General features: G+C 42.5%; 1 protein-coding gene across 1 annotated transcript in view; it reads right to left on the bottom strand.

The window, feature by feature from the left end:
* Positions 1-17,224, bottom strand: part of BAZ1B (bromodomain adjacent to zinc finger domain 1B) — a 70,380-nt gene extending 53,156 nt beyond the window's left edge. Inside the window, exons 1-3 of the mRNA XM_021700311.2 lie at positions 16,874-17,224; positions 7,464-7,580; positions 3,271-3,415 (exon numbers count right to left, since the gene is read on the bottom strand). Of these exons, the coding sequence (XP_021555986.1) occupies positions 3,271-3,415; positions 7,464-7,580; positions 16,874-16,980 (369 nt within the window). The 5' untranslated portion in view covers positions 16,981-17,224. The remainder of the gene's footprint in view (positions 1-3,270; positions 3,416-7,463; positions 7,581-16,873) is intronic.
* Between the last annotated feature and the right edge of the window lie 384 nt (positions 17,225-17,608).

Below are 17,608 nucleotides of genomic sequence, written 5' to 3'. Positions count from 1 at the left end.
ATCGGTCTCCGTTCTTCTCTACCTTACTCTGTCCTGTATTATACAGGCTGATCTTTGTGGCATACACCAAAGGGCTCCCTTGTCTAGATTTTGGTGAGTTCAACCCATAGGAAGCAAGAGCAGAAAATCAGATGGTGGAAGAAAAGTGATGTTGGGGTATTTATTCCCTTGACTACCTCCCTAGGAAATTGGTTACATCTTACTATCAAAGTACTCTTCTACAACTACATTACTCTTTTCTAATTCCAGTACCCACTCCCTCCCTTGTTTCTTCCGGGTTTTGAAGTGGTAGTCTCTCTACTGTTGATAGCAATCAGGTACTTAACCTTTCCTTGTTAGTTTTCCTTAACCTAGATCACACTGTTGTCTCTTATCTATAGTCCCTTTATTAAATTCAATTCAATTACACTATTTGAATATGCCATCTGTTTCCTGCCAGGACTCTGACTAATGTAAAGTATGTGATTAAAACCCACAGACATTACAAATATAACAAAAAGAACTAGCTAGGAGCTCCAGGGAGTCAAAGTAAATTAGGGAAAAGAACAAGAACTTTGGAACCACACAAAAAGACAAAAGTTTGAATCCTTGTCCCATCACTTACTGGCTACCGTTGGGCTACCTAAGCCATTCCCCTCCCTCTTTTCTCTTGCCAGGCTGCTTTTTCTGAGGCTTTAAAAAAAGGGGGGGGGGGGGCGGTGGCTCAGTTGGTTAAGCGTCTGCCTTCAATTCAGCTCAGGTCATGATCTCGGGGTCCTAGGACTGAGCCCCACATCAGACTCCCTGCTTGACAGGGAGCCTGCTTTTCCCTCTTCCTCTGCCCCTCGCCACAGCTCATGCTCTCTCTTGAGCTCTCTAATAAATAAATCAATCTCAAAAAAAAAAAAAAAGGCAATATTCACTTTCTCAGCCCCCTTGCAGCTAAGGATGGTTATACAGACATAGTCTAGCCAATAACATGTAAAGACAAGGGTCGGGGTGGAGGGGAGGGAGTATACACTTCTAGTAAACATTTTCTTACAATGCTTAGGTAAGCATTTTCTCACTCTGAGTACAATCACAAGTTCACAACCAAGAGGCAACAAAGCTAAGGACAAAACCCAACACCCTGAGAAGAGAAGAGCAGAAAGGCAGAAAGATAACAAAGTATAGGTCCTCGACAATATTATCCAGCCTCTATGCCATATCTGGTACCACCTGCCTCTAAGACTTACTATGTGAGATAATCAAATGTCTTCACTGCTTAAGCCAATACTACTCAAAGTGTTGTCCCCAGAGGGTCATCATCACACCCCGGAGCTGGTCAGAACTGCATACTTTTAGGCCCTACCCTCGGGGATGGTGCCCAAGAATGTATATTCAGAAGTCCTCCAAGTGATTTTATTTAGGCTAAAGTCTGAGAAGTACTGGACACTGCTAGTCAGCTATTGCATTACATACAGCTGAAACTACTCTTAACTAAAACATATCAATCTGAGGACGCCTGGGTGGCTCAGTTCGTTAAGCGGCTGCCTTCGGCTCAGGTCATGATCCCAGGGTCCTAGGATCGAGTCCCGCATCGGGCTCCCTGCTCAGCGGGGAGTCTGCTTCTCCCTCTGCCTGCCGCTCCCCCTGTTTGTGCTCGCTCTCTCTCTCCCTCTGACAAATAAATAAAATCTTTAAAAAAAAAAGCTATTTTTTTTTAAGATTTTTTTTTTTTTTGAGCTATCTCTACACCCAGTGTGGGGCTTGAACTCATAGCCCCAAGATCAAGAGTCACATGCTCCGCCAACTGAGCCAGCCAGGAGCCCCTAAACAAGTTATTTAAATACTTGAGCCTGACATGCACCCAATGTTTATAGCAACAACATCCACAACAGCCAAATGATGGAAAGAGCCCAGATGTCCATTGACAGATGAATGGATAAAGATGTGGTACACACACACAAGCAAGCATGCGCGCGCACACATGATGAAATATTACTCAGCCATCAAAAAAGAATGAAATCTTGCCATCTGCAATGATGTGGATAGAACTAGAGGATATGATGCTAAGTGAAATGAGTCTGTCAGAGAAAGATAAATATCAAATGATTTCACTCATGTGGAATTTAATAAACAAAACAGATGAACATAGGGGAAGGGAAAGAAAAATAAGACAAAAGCAGAGAGGGAGACAAACCATAAGAGACTCTTAACTATAGGAAACAAACTGAAGGTTGCTGGAGGGAAGGAGGGTGGGAGGATGGGGTAACTGGGTGATGAGCATTGAGGAGGGTACGTGATGTAATGAGCAATGGGTGTTATACACAACTGATGAGTCACTAAATTACCTCTGAAACTAATAATACACTATATGTTAATTAAATTTAAATAAAAAAGAAAAAATAAATTAAAAAATAGATAAATATCTAAGCCTGTTTACCACCTCACCATTTTCTGTGCAGATTCTGCAAGATGTTATGGCAAAGCAATCAGCCCAGTATCCAGTACATACAGATATTTAACAAATGTTAGTTCCCTTCTTCCTGAATCTTACTTTAAGCTTTCAAAGGATTATATAGGGATTGCTTTAGTGTTAGGTTTTTACTTTAGTCATAGTTACCCTTGTGCTATCTGGACTAGAAAATTAAAAAAACAAATTTAGTAAAAAAAAAAAGAAAAGAAAAAAGTCAACTCACTCACTATTGTACTGAAATGACATTCTTTGCTTATTGGTACCATAGATTTGGATTAAACATTATCTGAAAGTCTTTGAAAAAATTACACAACCAAAAAAAGCCAAGATAGCAGTTATCAAAAAGGGATAAAACAGGGCAAACAAGGATGCAATGGTACATAGTATAACAATTACCATAATATTTTTTTGAAGATTTATTTGTGAGAGAGAGAGAGAGAGCACGCAAGCGAGAGAGAGTGCACAAGCAGGGGGGAGGGGTGGAGGGGCAAAGCGGCAAAGGGAGGGGGACAAGCAGACTCCCCACTGAGAAGGGAGCTGGACTCGAGGCTCGATCCCAGGATCCTGGGATCATGACCTGAGCCAAAGGCAGATGTTTAACTGACTGAGCCATCCAGGCGTCCCAATAATTACCGTAATACTAACATAATATTAAACATTCCCAACAATGAATATAGTTCTAAAATTTGGTCCTTACAGTATCTGATACTAAGTAAAGCAGACTTCAAATATAACACAATTTTACACACAGAACTACACTCTGTAATCTATGCTGGAAGCTCTAATCTCAATGTATGGTGAGTCAAATCGTACCAAAAAAAATAGGGGCTTACCTCAAAATCACACTCTTCTCCCACAGCGTATTTGGTCATAATCTCCAACCAAGCAGTATCTACTAATTTCTCTAAAGAGGCTGTGTTATGGTGAACCATTTCCAGAACAAGTTTCTCGTACCAGGCAGGGAACTCCTCCTTCAAACTAAACAAACATGTTATTAGTTACCAAGAAAATGCACAAAAACCTATCTAGAGAATTAATTCAAGTTAGTGCAAACCTTTCTTTAGCAAATATAAGCAGGCACTGGGGAATAGAAAGCTTAAAAACCATGTGGCATGCAGGACAAAGAAGGAACTGTAAAAAGCTCTGTCAGATGGGCTTATCCAGGTTAATTTTCTCATTTGGAAAATAAAATTAATAGGCACACCATCAGTAAGGCTGAACATTTTCCCATTTGTTTGTATAGCAGACTTCCCTTTTTAGGTGTGAATTATTTATTCATATCCTTTACCCTCTTTTTTTTTGTTTCTTAGAAGCCCATAACTTGATTCTATTTGTGTTAGGTTTCAGTCAATAAAATTCTTTCCTATGCATTCATTCGTTTAGGTCTCACAATACCTTGTGACGTGTCTAGAATTTTCACTTTATGAATAAGGGAAATAAATCAGGAAGGGTTAACATGTTGGAACCATAACTTGAACCCCAAAGCCCTTGCAAAAGTAAAACAATGAAGTACTACTTTTCACTTATTAAACTAGCAAAAAAAGAATTTTAATTAACATACCCAACATGAACAAATGAAGAGTGCAACGTGGCACTCATGCAAGGCTGACAGCCTATTAGGCTTACTATCATAATATTCCCAGTCACTCTGTGCGGTTTGTAACTAAAAACGTTCCTCCAGGGCGCCTGGGTGGCTCAGTTGGTTGGGTGACTGCCTTCGGCTCAGGTCATGATCCTGGAGTCCTGGGATCGAGTCCCACATCGGGCTCCCTGCTCGTCAGGGAGTCTGCTTCTCCCTCTGACCCTCCTCCCTCTCATGTTCTCTGTCTCTCATTCTCTCTCTCACAAATAAATAAAATCTCAAAAAAAAAAAAAAAAAATTAAAAAAAAAAAAGTTCCTCCAACTGACTGCTAGCCTTAAAGTCTTAGTATACTGCCTTACAATTTACCTATGGAGTTATCTGCTATTCCCCAGTCCATCAATAAGCTTCCAGTCTCTCTGCCTTTGTTAAGGCTGTTACCTTTTTCCTCTTCCTACCATCCTCCCTCCCAGCTCAATCATCGTCCCAAGATGTCCTCAGACTTCCTTAACTCCATGAGGCCTTTCCCGGCCCCTAAGAATGCACGCTGTCCATCAAGCCTCCCAGTCAATAGGCTTAAAACTTCACTGTCCATGGTTACTTCTGGGGAGTGAGGTTGGACAGTGATGTTCAGATCCTTATATTAACTCTGTATTGCTTACATTCTTATAACAAGTATGCATTATTTTTATAAATGGAAAAAAGTGATTTCTGCTTTGAATAGAAATTGTAAAACCATACTTTTTCAGTAATCCCTCCCACCACGCCCTATATTCTGTTCACTATCAAATCACATAAAACATGCCCCAACTGTGTTTTTCAGAACCTCTGCTGTAATGGCTTCTAAGGTCAAATAAGTTTGAAACCCACAAGGTTAAACCAAGCTACAGCTTCTTTAGTGGAAGTCTTCTGAAAATCCTTAATATACTAATGTATATTATGACTTTCCAAGAAGAAAGTTTATAGAGCTTTTCCAAAGTTAAGGCCAAAACCCCTCTTTTCAGGAAGCATTAGAGAATCCCTCTTATTATTTCTATTCCCAAAAATGCCATGACTCTCTACCTGAATACTATCCTAGCAAGCCTACATCAACTTCCCACCTGCTCTTCCTTCTCTAACTCATCCTACACACTGCTTCCAGATTAATCTCAAAGCCTAACTCCAATCCCATGTCTCTCTCCTGTTCAAAAATTACTGCTGTCCTCCTACTGTTCACTGAATTAAATACAAACGTCTTCTCTTGTCTTCTATAATTTGGTACAAACTACCCTTTCAAGTGTCACCTTCCTCAATAAGACCCATGAAGTTTTCCCTAACAACTCCAGGTTAGTCTCTAGCCTCTAAATACCCACTGTCTCTCTGTATGTAGGAAAGCAATTTATTTACATTTTGAAACTGAATTCTCTTTTTTATTCCTAACAGTTTTTTCACTTGATTCTCTTTGGGTTTTTCTGGTACATAATCATATTACCAGTAACAATAACTGACTTCCTCCTGAGTACTCTTCATACTCTTTATTATAGGTTAATGGTTACCATCTTTTTATTTACAATGAATTTTCACACAGATATCTTTTGTCCCAAAAAGACACCCAGAAAAGGTAGCATTATATCTATTTGCAAAGAGCAAGCAGTAAGTGCTTATGTAGTGCAGAGGATAGTGCCTAGCCACTGTAACCAATTCCAGAATAAGTCAAATATGAGACCTGCCCGCAGGAAGTCTACAAGCTACTATGAGGGTCGGCAACAGCCCATGGGCCAAATTCAGCCTACCATTAGTTTTTGTAAATAATATTTTCTTTTATTTACAGTCATTCACATTCATTTACACTTTTACCTATGGCTGTTTTTACTGTACAATGTCAGAGATGAATAGCTGAGACAGAAATCATGTGGCCCACAAATCCTAAAGATTTACTAACTGGCACTTTACAGAAAAGGCTAGCTAACGTCTGGTCTAGTACACTAAACGAAACTTGTATGTAAATTGCACTAATCCAAAATGGAACATTGTAAGTGATCAAGCAAAGAAGAAACAGACACCAGGTTAACAGACTCAACAATTATTAGTGATGGAGCCATTACTAGAACCAAATCTCAACTGAACCCAGTGCCGTCACACCAGCAAAAAAGCAGAACAGTATCAGATTACTCAACTGTATGCTCTCTGTTTATCTGCTATCAAGAGAAGTCAATGAAAAATGCACAGAAAAAGCTTCTTTGCCCAATTCCTAAAATTGAGTTCTGTTTTATTATCATCCCTGGTTTCCATGTATCTTTTGCATGTTCCTTCTGACCAAATTGTTTTCTTCTCTGAGAGAATACCCAGATGGGTAGGTACTTGAACATAGACAGAATTTTTAAAGACCCCTCATTCAACCACCCTACTCAGATAAACAGTCTTCAAACCGTGTGTTTATTTTTGATAGCTACTGTAAAGACTGTCCTAAATTTCAAAAGACCACAAAATAAAGAAAACTTTCTAATTTGCTGACTCCATATTACTTCTAGATTATTATCAACTTCCTTTGCTCAGATCACATTTCCAGGGGTGCCTGGGTGGCTCAGTTGGTTAAGTATCTGACTCTTGATTTCGGCTCAGGTCATGATCTCAGGGTTGTTGAGATCGAGCCCCACCAGCCCCACATTGGGCTCTGCACTGAGCATGGAGCCTGCTTAAGATTCTCTCCTCCCTCTGCCCCTCCACACCCCTCAAGCATGTGCTTGCTCTCTCTAAAAGCAAAACAAGGGGCGCCTAGGTGGCTCAGTCGTTAAGCGTCTGCCTTCGGCTCAGGTCATGATCCCAGAGTCCTGGGATCGAGCCCCGCATCGGGTTCCCTGCTCCGCAGGAAGCCTGCTTCTCCCTCTCCCACTCCCCCTGCTTGTGTTCCCTGTCTCTCTCTGTGTCTCTCTGTCAAATAAATAAATCAATCAATCTTTAAAAAAATAAAAAAGGGGCACCTGGGTGGCTCAGTCGGTTAGGCATCTGCCTTCGGCTCGGGTCATGATCTCAGGATCCTGGGATCAGGCCCCGCATCGGGCTCCCTGCTCAGCAGAGAGTCAGCTTCTCCCTCTCCCTCTGCCCGCCCCCACTCATGCTCACACTCTCTCCTTCTCAAATGAATAAATAAAAAATCTTTTAAAACAATAAACAAAACAAAACAAAAACCACATTTCCAGAGTATTTTCAAGGTAGAAGAATAGAGCAAGAACACTCAAAAGCCTGGCAAATACCTAAATAAGTCTACACAACTATATATTCCACATACTTTGTTACCAGCAAAATGCCACTAGACAAGGACACACAGACACCAACACATTACACTAATGTAATGTATTCCAATGTATGCCCATAAATTTAAATATAAATACTGCTTTACTGTTAATATCCCCCCTTTCCTAATAATATGAAGATGGTGCTAGAAGGGCAATGGTTCTATTACTTACAGTTCAGCAACTTCCTGTTCCTCCTCCCAGGCCTCCTTGTGTGTTAGTTGACTGCTTCCAGTACTCTTACATGTCCAAATGCGCTCACTGTACCTTTCCAGGCGGGCCTCGTACTCTCTGTTAGCCATGGCTCAGGAAAACAATATTCAAGCAACAGAGACAACTTATCCATATCCATAAAATACTTCATAACATAAAAAAAAAACTAAAGCATCCTTTCTATAATGTACAGCATAAAAAGCTAAAATTGAAATTAGAGTTTTCAAGTGGCAAATCCAAATAAAATGATTAAAGCTAAAGAATGACTTAAATGGTTTGTCATATTTTTGTTTTAACAGATAAAATACTAATATTTTAGGGGCACCTGGATGGCTCAGTCGGTGGAGCATGCAACTCCTGACCTTGGGGTTGTTGGTTTGAGCCCCACACCAGGTGTAGAAATTACTTTAAAATAAAATTTTTTTTAAAGATTTTATTTATTTGAATGAGAGAATGAGAGAGAGAGAGCGCGCACAAGAGGGGGGGTAGTGGGAGAGGGAGAAGCAAACTCCCTGCCGAGCACGGAGCCCCATGCGGGACTCGATCCCGGGACTCCAGGATCATGACCTGAGCCGAAGGCAGTCGCTCAACCAACTGAGCCACCCAGGCGCCCTAAAATAAATTTTTTTTTTAATTAATATTTTGTTATAAATGTGATTTCTTCAAATCACCTGTTTCATTTCAAGAAAATTCCCACGGCACTGGAAATTTGTAAGAAAAAATAAAGGTAAATTAAACACAAATCATAAGGGATAAGAATTTAAGGTATGTGGAATTGTTACACAACTCAGATGGTCAGCAAGCTTAAGACTCTGCTCCAAAGGGGCGCCTGGGTGGCTCAGTCGTTAAGCGTCTGCCTTCGGCTCAGGTCATGATCCCAGGGTCCTGGGATCGAGCCCCGCGTCGGGCTCCCTGCTCGGCGGGAAGCCTGCTTCTCCCTCTCCCACTCCCCCTAAAAAAAAAAAAAAAAAAAAGAATCTGCTCCATGGAAAGATGAGAGAACTACCCCAGTCTCACAGGCAGTTTGGAATGACCCTGTGCATATGCTAATGATCCATTTCCTAGAAAGCCTTCCAGTCTACCTCGGAAACACCTGTTGATCCTTAGAGTTTAAAAAATAAATTCCATAAAGCCCTAAAAATAATTCTGATACCATATTTAGCCAAGCTTTATGTTGTCTCCAATAATACTACACTCACAAGTCATTTACCGCTGTTCAATCCTCGTAAGGCAGATGAAGGAAGAGAGCATCCTATTAGTGCCATATAAATGGTAACTTTCCACACCATCTCAACTAGAATTCACTACCAGACAGCCACCTTCAAATTCAAATGACAACTAACCGGTTTACTTTACGCACAGCAACAGACGCTACCCGAGAAAATAAACTGACACAACTAGAGAATTAGCTGCCAATCTCTGTACTTTCCAAGTGACACTTTTTATAGTAGTTGAAATAGAAGTATTTAAACAGCTCATCCATAATATTACCTTACAATTAAACAAGTAATTCATTTTTAATATATGGAGAATCTTTGTTTTCCTAGGTTAATAATCAGTGAAAAGACAGACGACAGGGACAAATCCAGAGGTAATCCAAAAAGAGTAGTTTTAGCCAACAGTGTAAGCGCCTTCCCTTACTGTATCTTTCTCAGGATCTGCCAAACACAAAACAGTAAATCTTTTTTCCTGGGGTGGTGGGGGGGGTGGGGAATGGTGCTAATATATTTAAATGACTAAACAAAAAAGAAGTACCAGCAAAAACCAGGAGGCAAGCTTCCATATAAAACTATGTAAATTCTGGGGGGCGCCTGGGTGGCTCAGTCGTTAAGCGTCTGCCTTCGGCTCAGGTCATGATCCCAGGGTCCTGGGATCGAGCCCCACATCGGGTTCCCTGCTCAACGGGAAGCCTGCTTCTCCCTCTCCCACTCCCCCTGCTTGTGTTCCCTCTCTCGCTGTGTCTCTCTCTGTCAAATAAATAAATAAAATCTTTAAAAAAAAAAAAAAACTATGTAAATTCAATCTCACTGAAAATTTATAAAAACTTACAGAGAAAAGGAAACAGCATGGCTTCCAAAGTGACATTACCATAACTAATCAACAAGATAAATTTGTTTTCTGGTTTTATCTGTTTGCACTGGGGAAGGAGAGGTAAAATAATGACAGAAAGAATCAGTAAATAGATTTAAACATTCAAAAAGCTTGATAACATTCTAACACAGTATTTACTTACATTGAAGAAATTCACTGTGTAATCAGAGAGAATGTGAGATAAACATGTCCTAAAGAAAGAATTTTAGTTTTTGTTATTAGCTGCTATTTTTAAAAGTAGGAATGATGTGCCCAGTCATCCTCCTGTGATCTAGACCTACAGGGCCAGCTGGTATCACCTGGATGCCTCAATGATACCTCCAATCCAACTTTTTCTAAACTAAACTCTTATTACCTCTTCCCTCCCGCCTAAGCTTGCTCCTTAACAGTTATTCCCAATGCCACTGAAAGGCCCTAGTGTCCCAGTCAGAAACCAGGGAATCATCCTCAGCTCTTCAGTCCCTAATTGCAATCACATATCTGTGGCTCAGTTCAGTCCTTCCTCTTCCACAACAGAGCCATTATTCAAATTCAGCCTCTGATCCTCACTTCTCAGCTAGCCAAAATATTTTAAAACATTTTAATTGGCCTCACTGGTAATCCTTCTCTGGTCTTTTATGCTTCTCACCCAAACATCCTTCTTCTCAATCTTACTTGTTTTTAAACCCAGTTCTTCTTCTAACTTTAAAATCTCATTTGCTCTCAGGCCCCTGAAATGCAAATATGTTCACACTGGGAAGCAATCCTCTGGCTCCCACAGTACTGAAAATCACTCCACCAATCAAGACTTTGTTGAGCAAGTTCCGTGATTTTTATTCTTTTAAGAAGAAAAAAGGGAGGGCGCCTGGGTGGCTCAGTTGGTTAAGCAACTGCCTTCGGCTCAGGTCATGATCCTGGAGTCCCAGGATCCAGTCCCGCATCCGGGCTCCCTGCTCAGCAAGGAGTCTGCTTCTCCCTCTGACCTCACCCCTCTCACGTACTCTCTCTCTCTCTCTCTCTCAAATAAATAAAATCTTAAAAAAAAAAAAGAAGAAAAAAGGGAGAAACTTTATTTTCCTCAAACAATACATATTTATTTATTTTTTTTTTTAAGATTTTATTTATTCATTTGAGAGAGAGAATGGGAGAGAGAGCATGAGAGGGGGGAGGGTCAGAGGGAGAGGCAGGCTCCCCGCCGAGCAGGGAGCCCGATGCGGGACTCGATCCCGGGACTCCAGGATCATGACCTGAGCCGAAGGCAGTCGCTTAACCAACTGAGCCACCCAGGCACCCAAACAATACATATTTAAATATCAAATATTTTTTACTGATTATGCTTTTTTGCAAACAATAAAAGTCTCTCCTACTCTGATACATATCTTTCTCACCCTCCTTTGAAAAATCACTATCAGTCCAGCATTCTCATTCAGGGTGACCGCATCAATTCCCATAACTTCAATGACTATCTATATGCTAGTAATTTCTAGTAATTTCTATCACCAGCTCAGTCTCCTCTCTGAACTCCAGGCCCCTGTAATACACTAGCAATACAGACACCTCCATTTGGATATCCAAAGCAACTCAATAGAAGAACATCCAAACTAAACACTCACTTCCTACCCTCCCCACCCATTCCCAGTCAAAACAAAAAGAAAAAAAAAACAAAAACACTAGATCCTCTTCCAGCATTCTCTATTATCTGAGAATGACCCACTAACCAAATGACAACCAAAACATTATCCTTGATTCTTTGCCAATCACCAAATCCCATCAAATCTACCTAATTTATTTTGAAATCTATATACTTCTCTCCTCGAGGGCTAGTAAATTTGTTCAGCCCCCATACCTGTTGCCTAGTTTACTTAATAATGGCCTCACTAGTTTAGCTGCCACTAGTCTCTAGGCTGCAGATCCATTCTCAACACTGCAGCCACAGTGAGCTTCCCAAGAACCTGCTTCTATCCTGTTCGAATCTGTAAACAGCCTCCCATAAACTCAAGGTAAAGTCCAAACTTCTCAACCTATCTCCCAAGGACCTATGTGGTCCAGCCCCACTAAGCAGCTCAATCTCCATTCCCACTTCTTTACTCCAGCTATAGAAAACTGCTTTCAAGTTTTAAAATCCGGGGCGCCTGGGTGGCTCAGTTGGTTAAGCAACTGCCTTCGGCTCAGGTCATGATCCTGGAGTCCCGGGATCGAGTCCTGGATTGAATCCTGCATCGGGCTCCCTGCTCAGCAGGGAGTCTGCTTCTCGCTGACCCCCCTCCTTCTCATGCTCTCTGTCTCTCATTCTCTATCAAATAAATAAATAAAATCTTTAAAAAAAAAATTTTTTTTTTTTTTAAGTTTTAAAATCCAAGAACCTGGGGCACCTGGGTGGTCAGTCATTGGGCGTCTGCCTTTGGCTCAGGTCGTGATCCCGGGGTACTGGGATGGAGCCCTGCGTCGGGCTCCCTGCTCAGCAGGAAGCCTGCTTCTCCCTCTCCCACTCCCCCTACTTGTGCTTCCTCTCTCGCTATATCTCTGTCAAATAAATAAATAAAATCATAAATAAATAAAATTCAAGAACCTTCAAATTCACAAACTCTTCAAAAAGCATAGTCCTCTACTCTTCATCTAACTACATTCTGATTATACTTCAGATCTCAACTTAGAAGTAACTTTCCCCAGGAAACATTCCCTGAACCCCAAAATATGGTAGATTGCATTCTTCTTTCCATATAGTCACCTCCTTTCCATAAAAGGATTCTACTTCTCCACCCTCTGCCCTGTGGCTTGCAGTGTCTCAGAGAAGAGTAATGCCCATCCCCTCCCCACTGATGTTAGGCTTGGCCATGTGACTTGCTTTGACAAACTGATGTGACCAGATAAGATAGATGCCACCACCAAGAGGCTTAAAAAGCCATCATGGTATCCTCCAGGTCTTTTGGCCACTAGAAAAGCATGTTAGAGACAAGGACTGCTCCCTTCAGCCTGGGTCCTGAAATAAGAAAAATATATCTGTCCTTTTTTTTCACCTGTCTTCCTATTTTTCAAATGTGGCCACTAGAAAACCCTTAATCCCATGTGGCTCACATTATATTTCTTTCTTTAAAGATTTTATTTATTTTTCAGAGAGAGAGAGTGCATGCACAAGCAGGGGGAGAAGCAGGCTCCCCGCTGAGCAAGGAGCCCGATGCGGGCCTAGATCCCAGGACCCTGGGATTGAGCCCCGCATCGGGCTCCCTGTCCAGCAGGAGGCCTGCTTTGCTTCTCCCTCTCCCACTCCCCCTGCTTGTGTTCCCTCTCTCGTTGTGTCTCTCTCTCTCAAATAAATAAATGAAATCTTAAAAAGAAAAAAAACCTGACTAGTCACCTAAGATTAATCTCAAAAATTCAAAACTAAAATTCCTACAACCCCAACATTGGGTATTTTTAAGTTTATGTAACTCTGTTCTTGTTATTACTTTGACTTATGTTAAGAGAAAGAGCGAAAAGAGTCAAAATCAAGGGAAAAAAAAAAGCCTATTACAAGGATATTCGGTCAGCTGCCTCCAAATCCTATTTCAGATTTCAGGTTACCAAGACAAGTCACTTACACTCAAATAACTACTCAGAGCAAATGCCAATTGAGGTTTTTATGTTCCAGCCACTGTTGCACATATAATTGCAGACAAAATGTCAAAGCAATTCTCCAAAGACTGTGTAAGTTATAAATGACAAGATATTCTCAAATCCTATATATCTCACTACCATCTACTTTTTGTGATTTCAAGAGCTACCTCCTTACCACAATATGCTGTTTCTTTGTTCTTTTTAGCCTTGTAAGGATTGTTTCTTTCAATAAAGTACTTGATAGCCTGAAAGGAAGTGGCCCAGAAAAGTATGGAGGTTAAATAAGAATAACTATAACCCTAAGAGTTCTACGTGAAATGACAAAGCACCAACTCAAGATTTGCTTTTTATCCTCTTTTCTGTCTTTGGAACAGTCTGTCTTCAAGTTTAAAGCAGTTCTCATTTAGTGTACCTTCTTCAAAGAAATTACATTATAGGGCGCCTGGGTGGCTCAGTTGGTTGAGCGACTGCCTTCGGCTCAGGTCATGATCCTGGAGTCCCGGGATCGAGTCCCGCATCGGGCTCCCTGCTCAGCAGGGAGTCTGCTTCTCCCTCTGACCCTCCCCCCCTCTCATGTGCTCTCTCTCTCTCTCTCATTCTCTCTCAAATAAATAAATAAAATCTTTAAAAAAAAAAAAAAGAAATTACATTATAAAAATCAACATAAGAACTCACTATTCCAATGTCCAATAAAATCCTGGCTTGCAACTACAATTTAAGTCCAACTCTTAAAACATGCTCTAGTCACTCTTGCCTAGTGCCAGATTAACTGTGTTCTAACAGCCCCTCCTCATCACACCATTTAAAAGCTCTCATATATCGAGGCTACAAAGGTTATGAAATACTTGTTTCTAAGCTTTACAGAGAAGGATAGTTAAAGCAACACAACAAAAACATTAGCCCACAGCAGGTTGCTTGTAGCTTCAGTTCCTCCTCAAAACCCATCTTGGGGCGCCTGGGTGGCTCAGTCGTTAAGCGCCTGCCTTCGGCTCAGGTCATGGTCCCAGCCAGGGTCCTGGGATCGAGCCCCGCATCGGGCTCCCTGTTCTGCGGGAAGCCTGCTTCTCCCTCTCCCCCTCCCCCTGCTTGTGTTCCCTCTCTCGCTGTGTCTCTCTCTGTCAAATAAATCAATAAAATCTTTAAAAAAAAAAAAAAACCATCTTGACTTGGCCACTGTGATTATCCTATTGCCAGATAATCACATCAAGAATTGATTCTGATGAAGTTAATCTTCCCAAGGAAGATCTAATGTACTGCATTAGTACTAACCTAGGAAGTAATGTACCATAGATTCAAAGCCATAATACAATAAACATAATCATCAATATATAGAACACAGTCATTAAAGGTGTGCATCATTCCCAACTACCACTATAAGTTTAATGAGGAGGTACAATAATGCCTTCAAGAACATACCAACACTCACAGCTTTAAGTTAATAAAATATCTCACTGATTTGCTATTGCATATACATGCAATCAAAAGGCAGATGTTAGAAAATTCAAGTATCAAATTCTATTAAAAACAGAATTGTAAATATAAATTAAGAAGCGGAAACAACATACTTCAAATGCAGCTGTTAACCAACCACATACTTGTTCTCTACGAAATCACTAAGAGCCTAATAAATATGCCAACCTGCCAACCACACAGTACAATTGTTTAAAACCATCCTCGAAGCGCTTCAACTTGTAGAAATTCCCAAGGAAGCAATTTCCCCCTCAATGTGCAACGCAATTTAAGAACTCCTTTGTTAAAAAGCGTTCTAAATACCAGTATAGGAAATTTTTTAAATGAATTTTTTAAAAATACCTAACACTTAAAAAGTTTCAGGTTTCAATTTTCAAGTGTCATCATTAACAGAATCTCTTCATATAGATCATTACATTTCAATGATTTCAGTAAACGATACAAAAAGGCCTGGGCTGCCAGTTCTAAATTAACTATCTATAGCCATTTTTTACATGGCTCAATACCTATCACAGACTTTGCGCTTGTCTCTATTGGGTGTTTCTTATACTACATTAGAACCAGACATGAAAAATAAACATCTGATAATATTAGTGAGTACCCATCAAGTGCTCAAAAATGGTATTTAAATAACATATGAAAAGGATATGGCAGATTCCCACAGTAAATTTTTTACCCCACCGATGTTTTTAAATATCTCAAAAAATAAAAATAAAAAAGTAGGACTCCGTTAGAATAATGCTGTATTCAGTGTAGCTGGAGTACTTCTCCAAAGCTTTCCAGAAGTCCTAACAGGACAAGAAAAAGAACCAGATTACCACCTGAACCCCTCCCTGAAATGCACCTTACCTCACACCACAAACTACTGACACCGAAGTTGCCTTCTTTTCTGGATTTACTTACAGGGATAAGTTAGAAAAGTACTGCATTCTACCCCTGACTTTCACCATTTCAGTGTTTGACCTTTAACAAGTCAACCTCAACCCTCTCGGCCCACTTGGTAAAGGAGGCAGGAGAACCTGACCATCCCCAAGATCCATTTCAGCTACAAGATGCTACAGCTATAATTCTCCAAGAGCCTTCCTATGGCACAGGCTCATTTTCCAGGTCCTTTTGTATGTAAACACTCAACTCCACAAACTGCATCAGAACAAGAATTAGGTTATCTTGCAAAAGATTGTATTAAAGAGAGCATCAAAGAGAAATGAAATCAAATGACATCGCTCACCTGGGCACTTCCTCCCATACCGAAGCAAGCAAGCAAAGAGAAACTAAGAAATCCAGTCCTTCCAAAGGAAAAGGGCTGATGAAACTCAGTAATATAGTGGCCTTCAGTCTTGAAGCTTTCCATACACTAAAGAAAGCGTGATTCAGAAATCTACTTCTTTTTTACAATGAAGCTTCAAAAAGGACTCATCTGGCATCCATAAAAGAAAAAAGTAAATAAGTCATACAACTAAAAGACTCTGAGCTTGTGCAAGGAACCTTCAACGATTAGAAAAGAGAACGCGTCTTCTTTAAAACATCAGTCTCCTATTCCTAAGATACAACATAAAAACTTTAAGTATACCTTCGTATTTTTTAAATGTTTATTTAAAAACAAATACCGATCTCCTTCTAAATCGTCAGCATTTCAAACCTGTGCGTGCCGGGGAAGGCAGGCATCAGCTCCTCCAAGGTAACTTTTTCTTCCCCTTCCCCTACGTCTAGAAATTCGTTCTTGGTTACGTGCCTCACAATCTTGTCAGTTCATCACCAGCCTCAAGTCTCCACTCCGGAGGAGGAAAACACAAGAGCCCCCGCGGAGATCCGGGTAAAACGCACAAAAAATCTTGCACAAGCCGGATCACGAGGCCGCGTGGGTACAATTTCAAAAACTTAAGTTGAAGGTTTAATTTAAGAAGAAAGAAAAAGCAGCAAAGAGAAAGCCCTCTCCCGTCCGTACTCCAGGCCTAAAGCCACCCCGGGGCAGGGGGCGCCGCTCCTCGAAAGCGAGGCCCGGGGACAAAGTGCGGAGCCGGGGAAAGGATGGAGAGCACGGGGCTCCGGGCCGGCCCGCGCCCCCACCCCGCGGAACGGCGGGCCCGAGCTCCGGCTCGAGATGCAGGCCCGCCGGCGGCCGGCGCGCTGACAGCTGCCACAGGCGCCGGCTGCGCGGCCCTCCGGGCCCCGACGAGCCCCCCGCCCCACCCCGCCCCACCCCGCGGGCGGCCTAGCGGCCAGGCTGGAAAGGATACTCCCGGGTGCGGAAGGCCTCCTGAGTGTGCGCGATGGTGAAGAGCGGCTCCTCGCCGGGAAGCGGCTTTACCAGCGGGAAGGGCTTGCGGCCCAGCAGCGGCGCCATCGCGGAGGTGGCAGCGGCCTGGAAGGTGGCAGCTCCTCGGAGAGCCCGCGGCGCAACACTAGGCCCCGCGGCCCGGAGCGAGCGCCTGGCTCCCGGGGGTGGGGTGGGGGAGGGGAGGGGTGAGAGGGCGGCGCGAAGTCGGCTCCCTCAGTGCTGGCGCGGCCGCGCGAGGGCCATGCAACGGGACGCAAGGACACGGAACTCCCACGTACACCGCCGCGCCGCCCGGCAGCCTCCGGCCCAACCTTCGCTACGGGTCCCCGCGTTCGGCAGTCACGACTCCTCCTCAGCTGCACCGGAGGAAATTATTGAAAAATGGCGGGAGATTCCCCTCCTCCCCCCCGCCCGGCCAGCGCACACACTAACATGCTCCCCTGTGGCGCCGGTGGCGAATGCTCCAATAGGCGGAGAGCTGATCAGCGCTCACAGTCTATTGGCTCAGGGGAGCTGCCGCTCTGCGCTTGGGTCCCACCCCCTTTCCCGGCCGCGTAGTTGGGTTGCAGCGCACTAGAGGGCAGTATGAAGAGGTGAAAGGTCACGTTATGTAAGCGCTGGTGACAGGCCTGCGGGCCTCCAGCAGCGGAGTTGAAAATGGGGGACAGCGGGGGACCGAAAGGCCTGGAATTCA

Source organism: Neomonachus schauinslandi, chromosome 5, assembly GCF_002201575.2.
Source record: "Neomonachus schauinslandi chromosome 5, ASM220157v2, whole genome shotgun sequence".
Lineage (NCBI taxonomy): Eukaryota > Metazoa > Chordata > Mammalia > Carnivora > Phocidae > Neomonachus > Neomonachus schauinslandi.
Note: the sequence above shows the minus strand (reverse complement) of the source record. Positions and strands in the feature narration are given on the sequence as shown.